Genomic DNA, 19,451 nt, shown 5'->3' on the forward strand with positions numbered 1-19,451 from the left:
GAGACAGAGGAGAAGAGAAGAGACAGAAGAGACAGAGGAGAGAAGACAGAGGAGAAGAGAAGAGACAGAAGAGACAGAGGAGAGAAGACAGAAGAGAAGAGAAGAGACAGAAGAGAAGAGACAGGGGAGAGAAGACAGAAGAGAAGAGAAGGCACCGGGCCCGGAAGTGCAGGAAAGGAAATATGTCCTCAGAAATAACGAACGTCACAGGAAAGCGCTTCCACGCGCTACGCACCGTTGTTGAGAATAGCAAAGTGGCGCGTCCGATGACGTCACTTCCGGGTCGGTAGTTTTGCGGGAAGTTCGGTCCGGTCCTTTCATTTTCTCCTCCGAGCAACATCAGGTAACAACGTCCAGGTGAGTGTTCACTCGTGTGGGTAATGAACGTGAACGTGTCGGTCGCGCTGTCGGTGTCGCTTGTGTCCGGTGCTCGCCGCCGTGTAGCCATTAACGTCATTTAGCCGCGCTAGCGGGAAAGCGTTGCTAGCATCCCAGCTAATGAGGCGCCGTGACTGGGACGCCCGCGGCTCGACTCCTCTGGGGTCGCATGCGTCGCCTCGGCGAGGCCGGCTGCTGGCCGCCGGATGAAGCTGGGACTCCCCGGACTTTGACTCGGGACACCTGAGGCGAGCGGAGCTCAGGCGACTTTAGCCTGCGCCTCATCCTCTGTCAACGCTGCTGACCTGCAGTCCGGTGTTTCAGATGCCTCCTAAAGCGAAGGGAAGAGCCCGAGCTCCCGCCAAGAGGAAGCTGGCGGAGGAGTTTCCCCCGGGGGAAGTGCTGACGGACACCGGGAAGAAAGCGTGGAAGCTGGGGGCCCCTGTGGGCCAGGGGGGCTTCGGCCTCATATACCTGGGTAAGAAGACCTCGATGCCGGGATTCTGCCTCTGTTTATTACCACCGTGAAAGTAGTGTGATTAGTTTGTTGTTACAGTTAACGTCATATCTCAGGCGCCATGGAAACCTGGCATCCGGGTTCTCAAGGCTCCTATCAAGCATTGACCTGTTTTGTTTCCAACTTTCCAGCTGATGAAAATTCTGCCAAACCTGTGGGTGCCGATGCTCCCTATGTCATCAAAGTGGTGAGCCTCAACTACTCAAACTGGTTTTAAGTCATGTGTATTTGTCACGCCCAAACACAACACGTGAGGTGAGTGAGAGAGAGAGAGAGGAACAGTGTGAAGTCATTAACTAAGTAGTTTACTAACAGCCCATTAGAGTGGATGTTGCCTCTACTATTTGCAACCTATACCCCCTTTCACACTGAACAACGCGCTCTGCATCAGGGCTCATTCCAGCTTCCAGCAGACGCAGGTCTGAACTCCCCCTGTGAGGCTGTGTTTTCCTCTCTCCACGTCATCGTGCTGACACGTCATCATTACATGTAAACGTGCGCTGGAACACCGAGAGGTAAACAAACGACAACATGGACGTCGTTGAGTCGAACGTTAGCGTTGTCGTTGTGTGCATTGCAATGTTGTCTCTTTTGCAAAGCATTCCAACTCGGCGCAGATTAGAAAATGTCAGAGCGCCACTACAGCGAGGAAGGATGGAGTTTTGGGCTCGTCTGGAAGGTCGCGTGAAACCTGAGACGACGCGGGTCGCCTTTTTCATGCTGCAGTCGAGTCGAGCCGCTAAACACCCAGGTCACGTGGAGGGTCGGATGACGCGGGACGAAATGCCGAGTCGACCCTTTCAGAGTGCTGAAAGACCTGTGTTGACCCGCGTTATTGGTGTGAAAGGGGCTTTAGTCAAGTGAGTACATCCAGTTGTATCAGTTGTTGTGTGAAGCAAGAGTCAGCCTCAATACAGGGACCAACGCGGTCAGGTGTCCCTCATTCCTTAGAGAACCAGGATTTGGAATCCCTGGAGGGATCAAAACCGATGCCTGTGGCTCCCGCCGACACTCAGCTGGATGAGGCACGTTTCATCCCAGTGGCCCTTTGCAGCTCTCCAGCCCCAGATTCATGGCTGTGGTTTGACGTAGACTCATTTGATTTTATGAAGCTAGGAATGCCAAAGCACATGTGATTCATTTGTTTTTACAGAATTCATTTCTCCTCATTATTTTCTACAGTGTGACCCTTGACCGCAGCCTTTAGTTTGAGTTTGTGGGGTCAGAGAGCACAGCCTTTGGGCTCCTCCGTCCCAGTCTGCCTGGGCCTGGAGGGACCGGCGAGCGCTGATCGCCGCCATGCACCAGTAGAACTGTACCCACCGCAGAGCAAATCGCCGCCAGTCTCACGTGATCTGACAAGCGCTGCCACAAGCAGTTGTTTTAGTTTGTGTTAAACCTGGGATGAATTATGGTTCAGGTCTTTTTGATCAAAAGGTCTTTAAAGGTGGAGGGTCTCGCCTTGGACAGTGTGTGGGGTCAGGCGACCCCCCCCCAACCCACTAAACTCTACAAACACTCGTTGGCTCCAGGGAGCCTGTGTAGGATCTCTGGTGTGTGACTGGTTACGTACACGTTGCGGTTCACTCAGGACAGTGTTCAGGACTCATTTTTAGTTTCTTACTCCTGACTGCGCCTCATCTTCCACACGTGTCTTTAACCTCAAACATCAAGCCACACACATTCAGCACCTCGACGCCATCAGCTGCTGACACTTTCACCTCCGCTCTGAACCTCCCCTGAAATCAGGGGCCCACCTCACACTCGCAAGACTCTTGTTCAGACTGTGTATCATCATGGAGGGTGTTACTCCGGCCTCACGCTGGCCCTCACGCTGGCCCTCACGCTGGCCCTCACGCTGGCCCTGATGTAGTGAAGGCCCATGTACCCTGAGGGCGGGGCCCCACCCCTCTGAGGCCCAGTAGGCTGTAGTCTCTGGTTGGTTGGGCTCGCCTGACACTCCAGCCCCTCCGACTCTAAATGCTTGATTGGTCATAACCGCTCTGTGTTCAGCGGCCACTTGTTGCTGCGGGCCTCTCGTAGAGCAGGTTGAGTTCGTGTGAAGCCAGGTGGAAGGATACACCTGGCGCCCCGTGTGACAGCCCCCCTGGAGCGAATCGTCCTACGGCTGATGCTGCCGTATCTGTTTCTAGTGTTGCCTCATAGAACGACAGATTCATGTCTTGTGGGCCGTTTTCAAACTCGTGGATGTATCTGTTCAGGTGCACACCTGGATGAGACCTCTCCCTCGACCTTTGGGCCTCCACCCTCACGTTCCTGTGTGTTCCTGCCCCGGTGTTCCTGCCTGTTGACTGTGTCTCACCATTAACTGCAGCTGTTGGTCTCTCAATAGGAGCCCAGTGAAAACGGACCACTGTTCTCTGAGCTCAAGTTCTATATGAGAGCTGCTAAGCCTGATATGAGTAAGCAGCCCTCCCCCCCCCCCCCCACACACACACACACACACAGCAGTATACCACTGCGCCATAGTTAGCCTTGTGATCATAACACAACTTCATCTGTCACCACCAGGGCAAACAAGCAAGAGAAAAGCAACTTTCCTAATTAAAAAAGACAATCTTGTCGCGCAGGCACAAAGGGGCCCTGCAGAGGGGGGGTGGCAGCTCTGTTGGCCCCCAGGCCACAGCTTTGCATTTTATATAATAACAATCCAAATGTCAATCTCCCCTGACAATTAACTGTTATATTACTAAGGAACCAAAGGCTCATATTTTATTTATGGGGGGATCTCGTGTTGTTGGTAAATATTTGTCCCAGCAGCAGATTAGCTTGTGTGCCCCCCCCCCCCCATGGAATTCTGCTCTTATTACTTCCAGAGTTGCAGCAGTCACCCACTGTTACCTGCACCAGTTAGGAGTGTTTTGGCTGGAAGTGCAGCTTAGCCGCATGTTTCGCTGCATGCGCTTCCGCCAGGGGAAGGTTGCTGATGTGTCTCCTCTCTTCCTGCAGTTCAGAGCTGGATGAAGTCCCACAAATTGAAACAGCTGGGAGTTCCCCGCTACTGGGGCTCGGGTTTACACGAGAGAGGAGGGCAGAGGTGAGATTTTGAGCCGCACCGAGGGCGCCGACTCTGGCCTAACTTGATGACACGACAGTATACTCATCGCATGAGAGAGTCCCCGCTGACCTGAAACTCTACTGATGTTTTTAAAATGTGTTTTTCTTGTGACAGTTTTGTCAATTTTAGAAATTTGTTCATGCAACTCTGTGCTTTGATGTTAGTTTTGAGTTGTGTGTGTGTGTGGGAAGTTCCTATGTGGGTTTTGTGAGGCTTTTAAAAATCTGAGGCAGTTGTCATGATTTTTAAGACGGTGACACAGAAGTTGCACCGTTGGATGGGGTGTGTTCATCTGGCCCTCAGGTGCACTTCGGTAAAGGAAGCAGAACGCTCCTGCTGATCAACTGCAGCTACTCACTCATGTTTTAGGAACCTATTAGGTGATAATGTGTCTCCAAATCTTAAATCTGAGCTTGTTTTATGAAGATTGAGCCTACATGAACTTTTACCAAGACGCTTTCACAGACATGAGGGCTGCTTGCCTTTGCTGCTAATGGGAATCGGGCTCAATCGCTGACTCTGGTTTTGGCGAAGGACTGCAGGAGCATCACAGTGTACCTCATGTTGAACTTCTGCAGGACTGCTAGCTGCTAACTCAGACGTCTCCATAGTGGTTACCAATCGGAGGTGTCAGTGCTGTGTGCGTGCTAGCTGGCGCCACCAGCAGGACCTCCACTATCAGATGACACCTCGTGCTCAGGCCAGCAGTAACCCTCAGATTGATTTGCTGACTTCCCGGTGCTGACAGCCTGATCTCAGATACCCGGCAGATGGTGACACATGCTGTTAGCATGATCACGGCCACATTAGCATGCTGTCGACAACATGCTTCCAGCACCAGCCTCAAGTATTCAAATCATCTCGAAATTCAACATCAGCTCAGATTTCTCGGTGCTGAATAAACTGAATAACTGAGACGGGGAGAGTCTGGTTGAGGGACGCAGATACAAGCAAGTATGGCTATGTGCCATGTCTGTGTATCAGATGTGTAAACAGCACTGTTGGTGTGCAGTTTGAGGTGACACCATTGATCAGTTGGAGTCCACCAGCAGATCAGAAGGTTGATGTACGTGTCGATGAGTGTGGAGGAGCAGATGATAGGGAACAACCTGTGGGGGAACATTCACTTGAACAGCTTCAACAGCATCATAGGATCGACCCCAGCTGAGGCGGTCGAGGTGGCAACTGCAGTGAAATGATGGTAACAAAGCTTTAGGGCAGTTACATTCCTGCTTTGAAGTCCGATTTAGCAGCAAGTAGCAGCAGCTCTGGTGTCTCGTCTGGGCGGTTGATCAAGATGATGCTCACAATTTGCCTACCTGGCGTTAAGCGGTTGGCTCTGAGCAGTCGCGGGTGCTGGCGAGTGCTGAGGCTAGCTAGCTGCTAGTTAGCCCCACTCACAGGAGCTCACATCTCTGATAGCATCGTGTGTTGAACTTCTACAGAGACATTCCCACCAGAACAATGTGATTTGTCCATTCAAAGACTAAAACATGACCATTCCTCACCGGAGCAGCAGCGGTCGGGATTGTTAGCATGCTATATATTATAACACTCCCGATCCCCATCAAGAGCAGCCCAAGGCCGCCTCAGATGTCTCCGTAGTGGTGGAACATGTCGGCAACCATCAGCTTGTCCTCCATCGTCTGACTCAACAGGATGTCTGGCGCCACCTTCAGCTCACTTGCGCATGCATGATTCAGCGGGGAGCACTCACTCACTCAGGAAGCCCTGACCTGTTCGTAGAGCTGCCTCCACTGGGCCGATCACAAGTTTCAGCCTGATTAAACCGCATTCATATTCAGTGGGAAGCCTCCTTTTATGACGAATCAAAACAGAGCAGAGAAACAGGCTGTGACTGTGACAGTTGGATCGCTCACCGAGAATCACAAAGAGCCCCTGTTGGCTTCTCGCTACGTTCTTAGTCCAGCTTATCAAAAACCCTGCATTGCAGCTACGAGGCTGTTTTGTATTCTTAATATTACGATCGACACGAGAATTGTTGGCAGCAATTTTTGGACTGTCACATTTAAGCTGATTTCAGTTCGAAGGTTCTTGATGAACCAGACTCTGATAGCGCAGCGCCTTCTTCAGGGTTCATGAAACAGCTGGCGTGCTGCCGGAGTCCATGAGTGAATCTCATCAGCCTTGGATCAACTAAGTCTCAACAACCTTTTATAGGTTTATTGTAGGGCGACTTTGGGTGTCATCATGGTGGCACTGAGAGGTTTGAGCACCCTGCTGTGGGAGGTGTATCACTCAGGTGTGCTCTTCTTGACGCTTTATTCAGAGCTAACAGAATAATGAGAACATTACTAAGAATCATTTTAATCATTTAACATTCATTTACTGGTCCCTAAGTAGACCATCAGTCAGTAAACTGGTCTGTGTGACACTTAGGAAAGCACTGAACACACCCTTATGTCTCCCAGGTACAGGTTCATGGTCATGGACCGGCTCGGCACTGACCTGCAGAGGAAGTTTGAGGAGTGTGGAAGGAGCTTCCCTCGAAAACTTGTCCTGCAGCTTGGTCTTCGGATGGTTGGTATTTGTTCCATTCCCGTGTCCGTCAGCTGTTCCAGGCACACTGGACGTAGTCGTAGAACTCCTCCATTTCCATTACGAGGTATCAGCTCCACTCTGCCTGCGTTTGCCTTTGCCTCCACTGGACTGGTTGGAATTAAAACCACATTTTTCTGAGGATATTCTAATTCTAGTGATTCTGCAGTAATGGCGAACATGACGCAGGCATCAGAGAGCCATCACAGCTCACCAGATTTCTCCGTGACTACGTAGCGCGTCAGTGTTTTTACTGCCCGTTCAGACCCAGCTGTGGGGCTCCTGCCCGCCCAGAGTGTGAGCGGCAAGCTCCTGGTCCTGCTGCGGGCCGGGGAAGATTCCACTGGGAAACCTTGTGTGTTGAGCAGCTGTGATTGCAATGATTTTTCAACCTGTTCTGATTTTGTTTGTGTCATTGTGTCAGCTTGTAGGCCTGATGGAGATGATAGTGAAGTTATTGGTACCAGGTTCCGTGAATAATGAGAAACCAGAGTCGCGACTTTAACATGGTGGCCAAGGGCTTGTTGTTCTGTGGCTGATTTGTTCTTTCCTGTCCCCATGTGTCAATCCAGGCGTAACCCAAACTCCAGAAAACGGATCACTATCTATTTACTGATAACTGAAGTGCCTGTGCCAACCGCGTCTGTTCTGAATGGGTCAACTGTTTCAAACAACTGTTTCTTGTAGTTGATGCTTAGCTAGCAGTCGCTAAACAGTAACAGAAACACCACCTGGATCAGTTGCGGCCTTGTCATCCCTGTGACCCAGCATCACCGGCGTCAATTCTGAACGAATTTCATTCAAACTGATTGAGGGATGAAGTATTCTATGTGGAGACTTACTTGGAGGAATGTTGGATATTTGCTGAAATAAAAACACCTCATTTTGCATTACAGACGTTCGTCTTGTTATAGTGTCACCCTCATTTGTCCGTCTGTCCACATTGGAAGGAACCATTCAGTTTAGGGGTCTGATCTGAATCTCACAGGGTGGACACAGTGTTCTTCCCCATTGGTAACATTCTTGAGAGGCTGGAGTGGGTGACGCCACAGCCAGAGAGGGAGCCGGTGCCTGCGCTCGGTATTTTCTACGCTGTATTTACATGTTTGGCTCAAACTTGGATGTTGTTCTGTCCTCCTGTAGCTGGACATCTTGGAGTACATCCATGATCACGAGTACGTGCATGCTGACATCAAAGCATCCAACCTCATACTGAGCTACAGTGACCCCAACCAGGTCAGCGTTCCCTCACATTCTCTACCGAAAGGATTCCACTTGGTTTTTATTTTATAGCGATGCAACAGTGAAGGTCGTGTTTGCAACAGGCATTTGGATGTTTTGTCTGAGACTGCAGGTTGGCCTGTGTTGTTCTCATTCAGCTTGTCAGTTACCAGCCATCTTATACAGCACAAGCTGTTGTAGCTGGCCATACTTCCTCTACACAGGGTCCTTTGCTTATGTACATTATTTTGGGTTTGATGTCTTAAATATAACCTTGTTCTTTGGTGAACTGCAGGTTTACTTAGTAGATTATGGGCTGGCATATAGGTACGCGCCTGACGGTGTCCTCAAAGAGTACAAGGAAGATCCGAAGAGGTGTCACGATGGAACTATTGAGTTCACAAGCATCGATGCCCACAGAGGAGCAGGTAACTAGCAAAGATGCGCCTGTTTTTTATTGCAGCAGTAAAACCAGTTTTGTAGTTGATTAATCAATTCTCCAAATAGTTGGTGATTCATTTTCTTTCATGAGGTGAATGAATGAATCTTCATAGAGTTTTTAGACCAGCATCATATAGAACTAGTTAGACCCAGATACCAGTACATACCAGTTCATTATCCATGCCATTACACATGAGGGTGGTGCCAGCAGTTGCTGTAGCTAATGTGGTTGTGTGGCTCCAGCTCCATGTCGGCGCAGCGACCTGGAGACCCTGTGCTACTGCATGGTTCAGTGGCTGTGTGGTCGCCTGCCCTGGGAGGACAAGCTGCAGGACCCCCTCTATGTCAGAGACTCCAAAACCCGGTAAGAGCAGCCAGGCTGCAGTCACTGATCTCAGGTCTGCTGCACTCGGACAGCCAGAGTTCAGATTTGTAACAGCTCACCTCTACTGTGGTCTCACACACAGGAGTCAAGAAAACATCTCTGAGTTCATGAGCAAGTGTTTCTCTTCTCAAGACAAACCAGGTAAGACGCGTACAAGCGCACACTCTCACATGCTTGCTCATGAAAGGGGAGCAAAGCGAATAAATCGTAAAGAAGCTGATGATGTCTGTGAACGACGAACCTGGGCTTGATTCACGAACGCTGAGGGGTTTTCAAGAGTTTATAGAGACGGAGCACGTTTGAAGAGTTCATTTCTCTCTGTTAGCTTTGACTTGTGGGGACGTCTCTCAGTGCCAGTTCCGCCCGCCAGCTGACAACGGTAAGATGCTTAAATGTTGCTATTTGGTGCGACAAACTAGCAACAGGCTAAAGAACCGGGACCTGTGGCAGTGGGCCACCGACATGGACTTCCAGCTCTGTCACTCCCAGGTTAAATGTGGTGATGAGCCGCGCTGCAATCTAGCGCCTGAATGACAGCGCCGCCGCTGCATGTGTTCTTTGCAGTTAAGGTGCAGGACCGCTGTATTAATGCTGCCCATTTAGCCAGCTAATCATCTCATGTGTTCAGCTTGAAATAAAGCCTTTTTATTTTGTATCATTCATCATTTCAGCCTTCACTTGCATGTTGTATCGCTGATCGTTTTCCCTTACAGTGGTTTGTAATTTGTGATGCGCTATTTGTTGTCTCAGTTCTTTCGTTTTTATGATTTTTATTGTAGATTTTGAACAAGATTATTGAAACAATGAGAACTAGACCCTGAGCCTTGTCGAGCCTGCGGAGGCCCAGAGTCCCTAAACTGAGCAGTGGACATGAATCAGTGAATCTTGTGATTTTGCATGCCACGTGTCCCCTTAAACCATAAGTACAAATAGTCAAGACTCTGTTATACAGGGGGATTTGACATGAATCTTCATCCATCTTGGTAGAGGAAGGACGAAGACATGCAGTTACTATTTAAGTGTTGGCAGAGAGTAGTCGCCATTTTAATGCTGGCAATTCGACCCGCAAGCAAAGACAGTTGAGGCAGAGAAAAGTAACTTTGATTGTCACGTCTCCTTCCTTCTGGTCCGAGGAGCACAACCAGACTGTTGTTTGCAGCTGTGGGTGTGGGTGTTACTGTGGGTGTGTGTTACTATGGGTGTGTGTGGGTGTTACTATGGGTGTGTGTGGGTGTTACTATGGGTGGGTGTGGGTGTTACTGTGGGTGTGTGTTACTATGGGTGGGTGTGGGTGTTACTGTGGGTGTGTGTTACTATGGGTGGGTGTGGGTGTTACTGTGGGTGTGTGTTACTATGGGTGGGTGTGGGTGTTACTGTGGGTGTGTGTTACTATGGGTGGGTGTGGGTGTTACTGTGGGTGTGTGTTACTATGGGTGGGTGTGGGTGTTACTGTGGGTGTGTGTTACTATGGGTGGGTGTGGGTGTTACTGTGGGTGTGTGTTACTATGGGTGGGTGTGGGTGTTACTGTGGGTGTGTATTACTATGGGTGGGTGTGGGTGTTACTGTGGGTGTGTGTTACTATGGGTGGGTGTGGGTGTTACTGTGGGTGTGTGTTACTATGGGTGGGTGTGGGTGTTACTGTGGGTGTGTGTTACTATGGGTGTGTCTGGGTGTTACTGTGGGTGTGTGTTACTATGGGTGGGTGTGGGTGTTACTGTGGGTGTGTGTTACTATGGGTGGGTGTGGGTGTTACTGTGGGTGTGTGTTACTATGGGTGTGTGTGGGTGTTACTATGGGTGTGTGTGGGTGGGTGACATGCAGTCACACACACACACACCCACACACACCCACAGTTACTGTGTGTGTGTGTGTGTGACTGCATGTCAAGTCTGAAAAAAGTCACACCAAAAGCAGGACGCTGCTTCATGGTGACATCAGTGTGTTTGAACGGAGCCGGTCAGTGAAACCAGGGAAGTTCTACTCCAGTCACTGTTACTGCTGTCAACCCCATCAAAAAATGTCTGTTGCAAACTTTTTCAGAACAGACTTGGCCAGAGGTCACGTGTCAGACACAGGAGTACAAACGAAGAAGAAGCACCAGAGAAGTGAACATTTCCCAAGATGTGGGCAGACGTAGAACCTGGTTGCAGGCTCTCAGATCCGGGTCTTGTGTTGTAGATGAGATCCAGAAGTTTATGGAGGAAGTGAAAGTTCTGGGCTACCAAGACCAACCCCCATATGATCAGTTACGCACAATCCTGCAGGCTGGACTGAAGAAGACCCAGGTGAAAGATGATGGCCAGCTGGACTTCACCGTTGTCAATGGAGCTCCGCCGCCTGCTGCCAAGGTGGGTAACGCTGGCACTCCTCTGTAATGATCCAGTCTTCGAGGAAGAGGGACGCACTCGGCCACTAACGTGGTCCATCTAGTTATCTGTTTCACTCATCAGCTGACACCCAGGTCACCTTGTGGATCCTCTTCTTTGTGAAGACCCATCTGGGATGTTTGAGCCCCTTATAGATTTTGGAGCAGAAAAAAAATCCCTGATTACCGTGAAGCGCAACTGAAACCAGACTTTTCACATGTTCACTGTGAACTGGTTTCGTTCCAGTACGACCGTGTAAAGCTGCTCAGACGCCTGATATCTGAAACCAATTACTTACTTTCATCTAAGATATTTAATTGTCATCCATGACCTTTCAGATAAAGCAGTCAGATACGGAGCGCCACCGTCATCCTTTCCTGCATTTTATGTGCTGTGACATATTGAGATAAATCTGTTGACAAGTGGGTAGCGGCCAGGCCCCAGCAAGGCCACTCCCTCCGAGGGCTCTCTGGTCAGGACACGGGGGTCCCAGAAACCCTGTCTGCCTGTCGCTCTGGTTTTTGTGATGTTTTCTTGTCAGGTTGAAATCATCTGTAAGAATGCAGGAGTCAAGCTGACTCATTCTTGTTTTCGTGGCCGCCCTCAGTGGTTGGAGGGTTCCTGGCCAATCGCTGCTCTCCCTGCTGTTCTTGGTTAAAGAAGACCTTCCCCCTCGCTGTGCAGGTTTTGGCTTCCTCGTGGTTCGCGTATAGCAGCAGTCCATGGTGTCTGAGTGACTTGGGCGGGTCCAAATGGTACCACTTCTTTTCTGCAGCTACTTGCAGGTTCTTTCCTGTCACGTACGTGGTTTTTGTGTTCCACGTTCTGGTCTGTATGTCCCGTTTGACGGACGATGTTTTCATTCTGTTTCTTCAGTAACTGCAGCTTTCTTCACCCATTGTCATACGTGTCAGGGAAGAGCCCGGGGTCTGTCTTCATGATGGGGTTTAGGGGTTGGGGTTGCCAGTGCCGAGCCGACTCAATCCCATTCCTGGTTTCTGGTGTGTTTGGTAGTTGGCACGTTTGTGCTCTCTTCCTGCGCTCGTCTTGCAGGCGACAGGCTCATGCCACTTGAGACCAGTCAACCTTCAGACCATGTACAAATAACAAGAGCAAACATTCCACACCAGCAGCACAAGACAGTTCATGTTTCATGAACCTGAACCAGGTTGCGTCTTCAGCAGGGACCAAGAGAGCAGCCAGTAAATTTTAGATCAGGTCTACTGAAGGCAGTGGGAAAGCCTTTTGTTCCTTTCCTGGGCCGATGGATGTGCTGTGTTGTGTGCCCATCTCGTCTGTCCTGCTTTCCATCCTCCTTTTGCCTCCTCTGTTCCTCTCCTCCAGCCTGCCTCGCCTCTGCTCTGGTTTTTGCTCCCTCGCTCTCTGTGCATATGGATGATGCCACTGGGGACGCGGCTTTGCCAGCCGAAGGGTTACCGTGCCCTGGCGCCGGTTATTGTATGTAATTACCCCGCCAATCTGTTCACCTCAGCGGGTGCTGCATGATGATTATGAGGTAGCAATTGTCAAAATGGAGGCAAAAAATGGAAAGGGGGGCAGTGGTGACTGATGGTTCAGGCTGTGAGTGCAGCTTCATCTCGGAGGCCCAGGAAGGAGAATGGAGCTGGAGATGAGGGCCTTTGCTGGCAGACCAGCTTTCATTGCTTTCTTCGGCAGGCCACACACTCACTTGGGTATCTGTGGTGATGACCGACACAGCAGGGTTTTTAAAAAACCTTTTTCTTGCTCTTGAGTGTTAAAACACCCTTTTTGAGAAGAAAAGACGGACAAACCTGCGTTTCTATGTGCTTCTAAGTGACCCAAACATGCGAGTAGATAACGGGGCGTTTGAGTGGCTTCATGTCTCGGAGCTCTTGGTGGCTGGTGACGGCAAAGAGATCATTGCATTGCTCAGACTTGACACAGAAGACCGGAGGCTGTGAGAAGTCAGATCGCCTCACCGCCAAGTCAAGGCCTCGCCTCAGTGTCTCTCCTCAGTCTGCTCACCGTTAGACGCTTCAGGCTTGAAAGCTTTGACAAACTCTCCATGTCAGGATTTTAGTTTAAAAAACAACAGCAAATCTTGTCACTAAACTCTGAACATGAAAAGACGGAGCAGCACGTTGCGTTTTGGCCCCCTCTCGTCCTGGGGAGTTCTTCAGTCTTGTTTGATGGGTAATTTGAGACTGACATCCATTCTTTGACTTCCTGCTCAGCTGCAGTAGTTTGATGGTGGAAAGTATGAGGGTGTCATGTCAGTCTCAGAGGGAGAGAGGAAGCTTCTATTGGTTCTTTTCCTTCTTCTTCCAGAAGACAACCAAAAGAAAGAGAAGAGCAGACGAGGAAGGAGGGCAGGAGGAAACCGATGGAAGTCCGAACAAGCAAAAGAGAGTAACGAAGAAAAAAAAAGGTGAGTTTTCTCTTCTCTGCTCAGACGTGGAGACGTTGGGAAAATGTTGAAATGAAATGAAATCTGTTGTCCACTGCTGCCCAAAGAGCAGAAGAAGAGACTCTGAGCGCTGTAGACGTCGCGTGAGAAACCCCAGACATTTATCACCTACAGTGATGGTGCCGTCTCTACAAACATGGCCATTTTTAAAAATGAAGGAGCACAATGTCAGTTATATTCTACGACGTGCGACAGGCTGGTTTTGGCAAGCAACCCGTAACTGAAGAAGCCTGTTAAAAGTGTAGTTTTCTTTTCAATTCCACATCTGTTGTAAAAACACAAGTCTCAGCAAATGGACAGGAACGGCTAGCAGCAGCAAAACTGTCTTGGTTGTCCAGCTCATGATCCACAAACACTGGATGCTCAAACGGACCAGAAGTGCATGGAGTTGAACTTGCTCAGTCCTGCAGAACTGGAGGTGCAGGGCGAGAGCACTTGGACTCATCTGGATGGCGACTTGGAGAAATCTGAAATGGAGGTTTGGGATGGTTGTGCTGCTGCTCGTCGTCAGTCTCCAGCTTCAGGCTGAATTTAGCTACAACATCTGGTGGTGAGACTTTGAAAGGAAAATAACACTTTCTGGCTGAAGTTGGACTTTAAGACGACAATGTGTAAGGGCATGATGGTGTCCGCTCCACAGGAGGTACGGTCCACACTTGTCCTCCGGTATTACTCTGTTCTTCCCTACAGAAGTTGTAAAGAAGAGTCCTAAAAAGAGCCCCAGATCCAGGAAGGTTCCCAGAACTGGAGAACAGGGTGGCAGATCCAGACTGGTAGAGATGGCTGTGCAGACCTCCCCAGGCCTGGCCCAGAGGTCCCCAGTCCAACCCAAGAGGAGACGCACCTGAGCACCCCTGTTTTCGTCTCCACGTGTGTCCTCCGCAACATGAAGCCAATTAAACACACTTGATGCAAACTGCTGTTAATTCCTGTTGGCGGCGAGTATGACTCTGGTAGCACGCGCAAAAACGCTCGATTCAAAGCGTGACGCAAGAAGAAAGTTGGCTTTGTATTGTGTGGCCACGGCTTCAGTTTTATGATTTCCTGTGATGCACTGGAGGGCGGTCGATCGTATCTTGTGAGTTTGTAACCAGATTATCGTAGTGAAGAAGATATGCCGTTCTCTCATTTATAAGATGCTTTTATTCCTGCCATAGTTGAAGATATTGAAGTAAATGTATGTTGAATAAAGAAAGGACCTGAATCATTGGTGTAAATTTGCCTACCATGACTGTAGTCCCGCAGTTTATGTAGCATTCACAAGCTGATGTGGGTCCAGTCTGAGGCATCAACTGCTGGCTCAGAGGTTCACCTCAGGCTCTGCTGCTCTGAGATGAACCTTTGTCCCGGAGCGTCATGTTTTTCCTGTGTTGTCGTATCAACGCGCCGCTGATGTGAGCCGGGCTGGGTCCTGGTTCGCTCTCTGACGCAACTCCTGGTCCTGCTGATGAACCTTGTGTTTTTGATGGCGGCTCCATGAGTGTGCAGGACAAAGCTGCTGTCAGGTCAGTTTTATTAGTGTGTCACCAAACCCCAACCAAAGTCCTGTCCTGACTCTGTCCAAGTAGAGCAGGTCCAGCACCTCCCTCCTTCAATGAACCTCCACCCAACAATTCTCCATCAGCAGCACATCCTGCAACAGCAGCCACCAGAACCTTCCTTTACCAGGCAGGAAGGTGGAGCAGATCCAGGATCAGTGGGGACGGAGAGAGAGCAGGAGAGCAGGACAGAGACAAAGACAGAGAATGGAGGAGGACAGGGAGACAGAAGGAAAGAGAGGGACAGAGATAAAGAGAGAAAGGAGGAGAGACTGATGGACAGACAAAGACAGAATGGAGGAAGACAGAGAGACAGAAGGAAAGGGAGAGAAAGGAGGAGAGACTGATGGACAGAGACAAAGACAGAATGGAGGAAGACAGAGAGACAGAAGGAAAGGGAGAGAAAGGAGGAGAGACTGATGGACAGAGACAGAGAATGGAGGAAGACAGAGAGACAGAAGGAAAGAGGGACAGAGATAAAGAGAGAAAGGAGGAGAGACTGATAGACAGACAAAGACAGAAGGAAGGAGAGGGACAGAGATAAAAGGAGAGACTGATGGACTGGGACAGAGAATGGAGGAAGACAGAGAAGGAAAGAGACAGATAAAGGAGGAGAGACTGATGGACTGGGACAAAGAGAATGGAGGAAGACAGACAGAAGGAAAGAGGGACAGAGATAAAGAGAGAGAAAGGAGGAGAGACTGATAGACAGAGACAAAGACAGAATGGAGGAGGACAGAAGGAAAGAGGGACAGAGATAAAAGGAGAGACTGATGGACTGGGACAGAGAATGGAGGAAGACAGAAGGAAAGAGACAGATAAAGGAGGAGAGACTGATGGACTGGGACAAAGACTGAATGGAGGAAGACAGAGAGAAAGAAGGAAAGGGACAGAGATAAAGAGAGAGACTGATGGACAGAGACAGACAGAATGGAGGAAGACAGAGAGACGGAAAGAGAGGGACAGAGAGAAAGGAGGAGAGACTGATGGACAGAGACAAAGACAGAATGGAGGAAGACAGAGACAGAAGGAGAGAGGTACAGAGATAAAGAGGGAGAGAAAGGAGGAGAGACTGATGGACAGACAGGGATGTGAGCAGGTGGAGCTACAGGTGGCAGCTGGAGCCTCTTCAGGTCTGGAGCCTCCTCCAGCAGCACCAGGATCTGGGATGAGGGGAGAAGAAGAGGAGTTAGTAACACGTCTGAGGACAGGAGGAGGAGAGAGAAGCCCAGTGCATCATGGGAGATCCCAGCAGTCTGAGCCTATAGCAGCAGTCTAAGGGCCAGCCTAAGCAGTCCTGACTATAAGCCTGATCAACAAGGAGGTCTTAAGTCTGCTCTTAAACCTAGAGAGGGGGTCTGGGTCCTGGACTGAAACTGGCAGACGGTTCCACAGGAGGGGAGCCTGATAGCTGAAGGCTCTGGCTCCATTCTACTGTTAGAACTCTAGGAACCAGCAGGAACCCTGCATCCTGGGAGCGAAGGGTTCTAGCTGGATCATAGGGGACTAGGAGCTCCGTCAGGGATGAAGGATCCTGACTGTTGAGGACTTTGATGGTAGAAGAAGAATTTTAAATTCTGTTCTGAATCTGACAGGGAGCCATGCAGAGAAGCAGTCCAGGAGAGACCTGGTCTGTGCTACCAGTTCTAGTCAACACGGGCAGCAGCGTTCTGGACCAGCTGGAGAGTCTTTAGGGACTTATTAGTCCAGCCTGGTAGGAGGGAGGTGCAGTAATCCAGCCTGGAAGTGACAAAAGCAGGGACTAGTTTTTCTGCATCTTCTTGAGCCAGGATGTGTCTGATCTTAGCGATGTTACGTAGATGGAAGAAGGCGTCCTGGAGGTTTGTTGAATGTGGGAGTTAAAACTGTCCATTTCACCTGTCTTCCAGCGTGGGGAATGTCCCCAATGCGACCCCCCCGCCTTCATCATGAACTCAAAACAGTCCGCCCCTCCTCCCCCTCCCTTCAGAGGAAGCCATCTCCACTAATTTCAGTGTGTGAGGGCCCTCAGGGGCCCCTGTGGCGGCTGGTGGCTTACCATCGATTGTTGTAGCCTCTTCAGAAGTAAAGAGCCCCCCTGCCTGCCACTCCTCTTCACCCCCCCACTCAACCCCCTGACTTTGGGGCACCTCATCCTCAGTCCCACAGTAGGGGGCAGTAGCACATAATGATAGCAAATGGATGGAGGTGGGTGGGGGGCAGGGTCAGAGTGATGGGGGAGGGAAACAGAGAACATTTTAACAGCACCAGCATCCTCTGTTTGCAGAGGGGAGCGCAATTTGAGTGCAGCCAGGCCTCCTCATGGAGCTGGGACGTGCTCTCCGCCGGCGGGCCTGCCAGGCACTCGTAAACCATGTGTGAGCTGCGTCCGGCCTCCGATCAGCGAACCGTTGGAGCATGAAAGCCTCGCAGCAGTCGCCTAACCACCCTGGTCATGATACGGATGCCAACCCTCCCTGGGACTAAGCACCAATAACTCAATAACTGTTTCCCCGGCCAATGGGTCTCCTGTGTTTGTGACAATTGTCAGTATTTTGGTGGGGAGGAGAAAGAGGGGGCCTAAAGTGTTCCACCTCAAATCTAAGGTAGACCACAGTGAGGGAGGCTTCCAGGAGGAGGCAGGAGTCAAATGTCCAGGAAGGAGGAATCAAGCGGAATAAATCAGACAGGAGCTCAGCACTGTGGATGAGAATCAGAGGCTGATGCCGCTTCTGCTAGCTTTCTGTCAGTAATATAGAAATGCAGACTCAGCAGGTCCTCTCGATCAGAGCTGGCGAGTTCCTGTCCTAACGGCGCGGTGACGTAACGCACAAAGCAAGTTTATGTTGAAGTAGTACTCAAGTAGTTTTGTCTCCAATCACAAGGTCCATGAAGGACGTACATGTCTGATTCACTGGAGGACATTTGTAGGGTTTCTCTGCCACTTTGTTACGTCGTGATCCAGAGAAAGAGGAGCTGTGTTACAGCGCAGAGGAGGAAATGCTGTGTCTGACTGTGGCTCATGGATGGAGTGACAACATCCGTCATCCATCCATCATCCATCCCTCCATCCGTCATCCCTCCATCCGTCATCCATCCATCCGTCCATCCGTCATCCATCCATCCGTCATCCATCCATCCGTCATCCATCATCCGTCCATCCATCCATCATCCGTCCATCCATCCATCCATCCGTCCATCCATCATCCGTCCATCCATCCGTCATCCATCATCCGTCCATCCATCCATCATCCGTCCATCCATCCGTCCATCCATCATCCGTCCATCCATCCATCCGTCCATCCATCCGTCCATCCATCCATCCATCCATCCATCCGTCCATCCATCCGTCATCCATCATCCGTCCATCCATCCATCATCCGTCCATCCATCCGTCCATCCATCATCCGTCCATCCATCCATCCGTCCATCCATCCGTCCATCCATCCATCCGTCCATCCATCCATCCGTCATCCATCCATCCATCATCCGTCCATCCATCCATCCATCCGTCCATCCATCCGTCCATCCATCCATCCATCCATCCGTCCATCCATCCGTCCATCCGTCCATCCGTCGTCCATCCATCCGTCATCCATCCATCATCTGTCATCCCTCCATCCGTCATCCATCCATCCGTCATCCATCCATCATCCGTCCATCCATCCGTCCATCCATCCGTCCATCCATCATCCGTCCATCCATCCATCCGTCCATCCATCCATCCATCCATCCATCCATCCATCCGTCATCCATCATCCGTCCATCCATCCATCATCCGTCCATCCATCCGTCCATCCATCCGTCCATCCATCATCCGTCCATCCATCCATCCGTCCATCCATCCGTCCATCCATCCATCCATCCATCCGTCCATCCATCCGTCATCCATCCATCCATCCAACCCTGGATGGGTTACCAGTCCGTCTCAGGCCCGTCAGAAGCAATCAGGGGTTCAGTATCTTGCTCAAGGACACTTGGACATGGTCACCAAGGGAAGTGGGGATCGAACCAGCGACCCTTCGGTCACTGGACAGTCAAGGGTTACAACAGATTACTGTCATTTCCTTCGTGGTCAGAAACCAACTGATCCATTCTTCTCTTCTTCATTCTTCCTACATTCAGTGTCAACACTGGCAGTCAGGAGTCTGGTCATCAGTTTGAGACAAAGATGTAGAAAAAGATCAGAACATCTTTCCTCACCAGTGTTTTGACAAAAAGAAAGTTGTCCGCCACCGGCGTGGCGCAGAGGTAGAGTGGCCGTCTGTGAATATGAGGCACCTCATGACACAGGATGGGCTCGGAGATGACATCTATCAGGATGGGAGATTCTGGTCATGTCCCACATTGTCATGTCTGAGGTGGACAACACATCGGAAACGTCCCGCCTGCCTCCTGTAATGTGACATGTCGCCGTCACACTTTAGGTGCCGGCTGCCGGCCGACATTTCGTTCTGAAATTCAGCAGCTGATCAGGTGACCTCCTGCGGACTGCATGGTGAACGATGTCGGTGAAGCCGGGACCTGGACTGATTCAG

The 19,451-nt window shown here is 50.4% G+C and overlaps 1 protein-coding gene across 2 annotated transcripts; it reads left to right on the forward strand.

Annotated features, from left to right (window-relative positions):
* The first annotated feature begins 213 nt into the window (after positions 1-213).
* On the forward strand, positions 214-14,604 carry vrk1 (VRK serine/threonine kinase 1). Of its 2 annotated transcripts, XM_086183162.1 has the most exons (13): positions 214-357; positions 703-856; positions 1,027-1,082; positions 3,249-3,318; positions 3,866-3,953; positions 6,407-6,515; positions 7,677-7,769; positions 8,050-8,182; positions 8,439-8,559; positions 8,663-8,721; positions 10,760-10,929; positions 13,258-13,357; positions 14,087-14,604. In XM_086183162.1, the coding sequence occupies exons 2-13, from the start codon at positions 703-705 to the stop codon at positions 14,242-14,244; spliced, it is 1,311 nt and encodes a 436-aa protein (XP_086039288.1). In that variant the 5' UTR covers positions 214-357; the 3' UTR covers positions 14,245-14,604. The 2 variants fall into 2 exon arrangements, with proteins under 2 accessions (XP_086039288.1, XP_086039289.1); XM_086183163.1 differs by lacking the exons at positions 10,760-10,929; positions 13,258-13,357; positions 14,087-14,604 and adding an exon at positions 8,906-9,802.
* Positions 14,605-19,451: the final 4,847 nt, after the last annotated feature.

Source organism: Aulostomus chinensis, chromosome 17 (genome assembly GCF_037954235.1).
Source record: "Aulostomus chinensis isolate RoL2024-O1b breed Wild chromosome 17, RoL_Achi_v1.0, whole genome shotgun sequence".
Lineage (NCBI taxonomy): Eukaryota > Metazoa > Chordata > Actinopteri > Syngnathiformes > Aulostomidae > Aulostomus > Aulostomus chinensis.

Excerpts from the sequence above, each read along its gene's own strand:
- vrk1 (XM_086183162.1), top strand. The coding sequence starts at position 703 with ATGCCTCCTAAAGCGAAGGGAAGAGCCCGAGCTCCCGCCAAGAGGAAG. Across the intron at positions 857-1,026 it reads CTTCGGCCTCATATACCTGG|CTGATGAAAATTCTGCCAAA; the intron begins GTAAGAAGACCT and ends CCAACTTTCCAG. Across the intron at positions 8,722-10,759 it reads CTCTTCTCAAGACAAACCAG|ATGAGATCCAGAAGTTTATG; the intron begins GTAAGACGCGTA and ends CTTGTGTTGTAG.